This window comes from Rattus rattus, chromosome 2 (genome assembly GCF_011064425.1).
Source record: "Rattus rattus isolate New Zealand chromosome 2, Rrattus_CSIRO_v1, whole genome shotgun sequence".
NCBI lineage: Eukaryota > Metazoa > Chordata > Mammalia > Rodentia > Muridae > Rattus > Rattus rattus.
This window is the reverse complement of record NC_046155.1, coordinates 217215040-217219892: the sequence shown is the minus strand read 5'-3', so window position 1 is coordinate 217219892 and position 4853 is coordinate 217215040. Positions and strand designations below refer to the sequence as shown.

At 49.1% G+C, this 4853-nt stretch overlaps 1 protein-coding gene across 1 annotated transcript; it reads left to right on the top strand.

The window, feature by feature from the left end:
* Nucleotides 1-1497: 1497 nt before the first annotated feature.
* Nucleotides 1498-3560, top strand: Olig3 (oligodendrocyte transcription factor 3). The gene has a single exon (XM_032896396.1). It carries the CDS (start codon nt 1561-1563, stop codon nt 2380-2382), a length of 822 nt encoding a protein of 273 aa, XP_032752287.1. The 5' UTR covers nt 1498-1560; the 3' UTR covers nt 2383-3560.
* The last annotated feature ends 1293 nt before the right edge of the window (nt 3561-4853 follow it).

The window sequence follows — 4853 nt, the reverse complement described above, 5'->3', positions numbered from 1 at the left end:
TTGGTTGACAAAAAAAACAGGGAAGAGGAACGGGGTTGGGGGCGTCTGTGCCCATTTATGCTCTCGCATCTATGGAACACAGCAAATTCCAGGCCTCCTGTTTATCCTCAGAAGCCATGGCTTTGTACCAAGCCCGCACACATGGGTACCCCCAGATCCTGTGGATACACAGTTGCCTTTTATTTTACCCCAACTCCCGCTCCGCTCAGCTGCCGCTCCAGGTGGTCTGTGCTAAGCTCCGGAAGCTCTCGGCTTTCGCCCTGAGGCCAAAGACTGCCTTCACCCTATCCCAACATACACAGTGGAACTTAGGGCGAAGAGGACCGTTGGCTACCCTACCAGGGAAACTGGAACCCCGAAGATCTGTACTGAGCTCTGGAGAATCGTTTCAATCCCTAACTCCCCCTTTTCTCTTCACTCTTTCTCCCCCTCTAATTTTCTTTCTAGGTTGATTTTCCTGCAAGATTGGGGGTTTCCGTCTCTCCTCCCTTTGTTCTTAGCTAAGAAGTTAAAGTAACCAAAATTATTTCAATTAGCTCTTTTTAACGCAAAAAAAAGGCGGGGGGGGGGAGAGAAAGAAATAGGAGCGAGCTCTCCACAATAGTATTAAAGGCAAAAACACATTGCCAAATAATGTTTGAAATTATTTGTTTTTGAAATTTTGTTTCAAAAACAAGTGCTTTTGAAATTACCGGAAAGGCCAAATAAACAAAATTAACTGAATTTAGAGGAAATGAGCTGTATTTAGGGGAAAAGTACCAGTGAATAAAACCTCAGTCAGTGAAATCTCCAGTTCCAGATCTCCCCGGTTGAACCTGCCGGGCTTTGGCTCCTGTGTCCCTCGCATCTTTCTACTGCGACCTGGTTTTGCCCACATTTCTGTAAGCTAGAGAACATCTCAAATCTCTTCTCTTCCAGTCCAAAGAAACGCAGTCCGATCTTCCAGGCAACTTCTGTTCCTTCCCTTCATTTCGAAGTGTAAGATTTGGTTAGAGAAAATAGAATGGGGGGGGTGGCATAGAAGAAAGTTTTTAAAGAACAAAACAACAACAGAAAAACAAGAAGTCCCGAGCGGCTGCGGTGAGTGTGTCAATCAAAGGGTTTTGTGCCTGGGGGCTCCTTGCGGTTCCAAGCAGAGGTGTCCCAGGGCGGCCCCACAATGAATATGAATAGGAATCCTTCCTAACTGGGACAGCAAAGCGCACCGCCCTGAATGATGGCACGTCATCTTAACCAGCCCAGGATAGATAGGAGGGCTCCTTTTGTCTCTTTTCTCCGCTGCAGTGCTATAAAAGCCCCTCTTTTACAGCCAGAGGTTAGTTCAGGCATACACCAATGCGCAGTGCAGGAAACAGCTAAACCAGAGAGAGATAGCAGGGGAGCGGGGAGAGAGAGAGGCGGGGCAAGGCAGTGCCTTGACTTTTCTTCTCCCTTCTTACAACTGGGAAGTGGGTTCCTGGACCTCGCATTTTTTTTTTTTTTTTTTTGGTAAATTCGAGATTATCTTTAATTTCCCGCCTAAAGCCTTCTCAACCATAAGGCCGCATCTCCTGTAATAAAATGAATTCTGATTCGAGCTCTGTCTCCAGCAGAGCGTCATCTCCGGACATGGATGAGATGTACCTAAGAGACCACCACCACCGCCACCACCACCACCATCAGGAGAGCCGTCTTAACTCGGTCTCGTCCACACAGGGCGACATGGTGCAGAAGATGCCCGGGGAGAGCCTCTCACGGGCAGGCGCCAAAGCTGCAGGAGAAAGCAGCAAGTACAAAATCAAGAAGCAGCTGTCGGAGCAGGATCTTCAGCAGTTGCGGCTGAAGATCAACGGACGCGAACGCAAGAGGATGCACGACCTGAACCTCGCCATGGATGGTCTGCGCGAGGTCATGCCCTATGCGCACGGGCCCTCGGTGCGCAAGCTCTCCAAGATCGCCACTCTGCTTCTAGCCAGAAACTACATCCTCATGCTCACCAGCTCCCTGGAGGAGATGAAGAGGTTGGTTGGCGAGATCTACGGTGGACACCACTCGGCCTTCCACTGTGGGACTGTGGGGCATTCGGCTGGCCACCCGGCACACGCGGCCAACGCCGTGCACCCGGTGCACCCTATCCTGGGCGGCGCGCTCTCCTCTGGCAATGCCTCGTCCCCGCTGTCTGCCGCCTCCCTGCCGACCATAGGCACCATCCGACCTCCCCACTCACTGCTCAAGGCGCCCTCCACGCCGCCCGCACTACAGCTGGGCAGCGGCTTCCAGCACTGGGCGGGGCTGCCCTGTCCCTGCACCATCTGCCAGGTGCCACCGCCGCCGCACCTGTCCGCTCTCTCCACCGCCAACATGGCCCGGCTTTCGGCCGAATCCAAGGACTTGCTCAAGTGAGCCACGGGCTGGCCCGGCCGGGAGGAGGAAGGGAAAGCTGAGGCAGGGGTCGCAGTGCCGGGCCAGGAGGGAAGGGGAGACTGCTCGACCTGCGGGAGGGTGGGCGCGCGGCCCCGAGGCCTCGCTAGCGCCCTAGAGAGCCAGATTCCTCTTGACGGACTCCAGCGGGGCTTACCAAAACCAAACTGGAATACCTAGGTGTTAGCGAAGGGGACTGGAACCCGACGTCCTGATTTGCATGCATGCTTCTTTCCCTCATGCAGCGCCAGTATTTCTCACTGCCATATGCTCTTGTCAACACTGCATTTGTTGTTTAAAGATGGGATCGGTGGAGTTAGAAACTTGCAAAGGAACTTTGGAGCTGACTGTTTCTGGCTGTGTTCTTATCTCGGAGGAAAGACGTCCATCCCTTTTGTGCAAAGGAAATGTAAATATTTCATCGAGCTAGATGCAGTTATGATTGCCTCTGCCCTTATAGATTTTTCTAGAGACAATGGGGAGAGGAGAGGAGAGAGAGAGAGAGAGAGAGAGAGAGAGAGAGAGAGAGAGAGAGAGAGAGAGAGAGAGATTCAGAGTCCAAGTTTCTAATCTAAGCCCAGGGCATGAACCTCTTATGTGGGTTTTCCTTTCCACGCAACATAGGTCAAAAGAATGCATGCACGCTCCTAAATGAATCTTGTCTAAACATATTGTGCGGGCTATAGTGCCATTTCCTTGTAACAAGGATTTATTAGAGAATTCTCCAAAGTACTCCATATATCTATCTGTCTGTGGTTGTATAAAAAGGGGCCAGAGTGCAGAGATTCACACTCAGTGAACATGTGATTCTTTCCCCAAGCTCATGTCTGTCCCTGTCCCTCAAACTTCATTCCAACTTTAGGGCTGTTCCAAAGGCCCGAAGTCACAAAACTGGGCCTCTTCTAAAAGCTCATCCCACCCCCTTGCCAAGTTATTCTGCATGCGGGGTTGGCTCTGTCTGTTATCCCTCAGCTCTGAAAAAGGAATGTGTTGGGGGGGGGGGCTGCCACTTTTATTTTCCTGAACATTTGCTTGAAATATTTTGTTAGGGCCTCAAAGACAATACCTGTCTTTATTTTTTATATATTCTTGATAAGTATGATATATTTATTAATAACCAGTGTTTCTGGATGAGATTTCAAATAAAAAAGAACCTTTAAATCCGGCATTTGCGTTTGCTTACATTTTTGATCAGTAGTGGTTGTGGGATAAGAAACACTCGGACCCAGTAAACTGTCTGGGCGAGGGATTCTGATGGAAGGTTTTTCTCTGGCCATTTATAAGAGAAAGGATAAAACTGGTGCCCATCATTGAACCCCAAATGTCCTTTGAGTGGAGCATTATCTGTACCTGGACCCCTTTCCTGTTCGAGGTCCTCATTTCTCAGTCCTCACAGAGTCAAGAATTAAAAATTGAAAGCAGAATTTAGAAGCTTAAGGTAGCAGGAAGCGAGACGCAGCGTGACCAGTGTTCTTGGTCACAAGTAGTAAGTTAACTTCTTTTTGCTTTAAAATGGCCTTCATGGCCTTTTCATTCTATGGGTGCCAATCCAGTAAGTGTTTAAAAAAAATTAACAAGTTAAGCAACACTCACTTATCCTGCCCACCAGGGGAAAAAAAGGAACCCCTCACGTCTGCTCTGTAAGGGAGCTCAGGTGGAGACTAATGACACCCAAGCCAGAGAGAGAGAGAGAGAGAGAGAGAGAGAGAGAGAGAGAGAGAGAGAGAGAGAGAGAGAGAGAGAGGATTCTTGGTAGGAATTCTTCCTTGTTTGCTCTTTCTTCAACAGTGATTAGGCGAAAGCGCTTGGGCACTGGGAGCTTAAACACGGGGTAACACGGGATCGGTTTTATCATCCCATTTTGTTTTCCTTTCTCGCCTCCCATGTGTGCAGTGGAAATATTTAAAATTCTCTCTGAATAAAGGAGAGTAATCCAGTTCCAGCCACTATTGTTGGTTGTTTTGTGGAAAGAAGATGAGAAATTGAACTCCGGTGACAGTGTGGAACCCAGGGCCTCTGTGTCTCTCAGAAAAGCAAACCCAGAATTGGCTTCTATGCTAGAAGATATGGTACTCCCTCCCAGGCAGTGGGGCCCTGGGTCTCTTTTTAGGATTCAAGCAAGAAGAGTGAATCTAGACCTCCCCTGGCTAGGTCTGGAATACCTGGCTAAAACTCTCAGCCTTATTCTATCTGCCTGTCCCCATTATTCCTGTATCCACCTGCCACACATGTCGTAGGGAGGGATTCTAAAGTACAGTCCACAAGGGATGCTGCTTCCAGTCAGACAAATGGAAGGATAATCGGCTGTTTCCCAAGTGTGATTCATTTCTCTGAGTGAGGAAAGCGCCTGTTGGGGATTTATTTGAAACCAACACAAGGTGGTCCTCCAGCATTTGCAGGAGTTTATTATTCAAAACAGGGAGGGGAGGGACAGTTTCATCAATCAGGAAGGC

What these genes read in the sequence shown, in the direction of transcription:
- Olig3 (XM_032896396.1), top strand. Translation starts at nt 1,561, where the DNA reads ATGAATTCTGATTCGAGCTCTGTCTCCAGCAGAGCGTCATCTCCGGAC.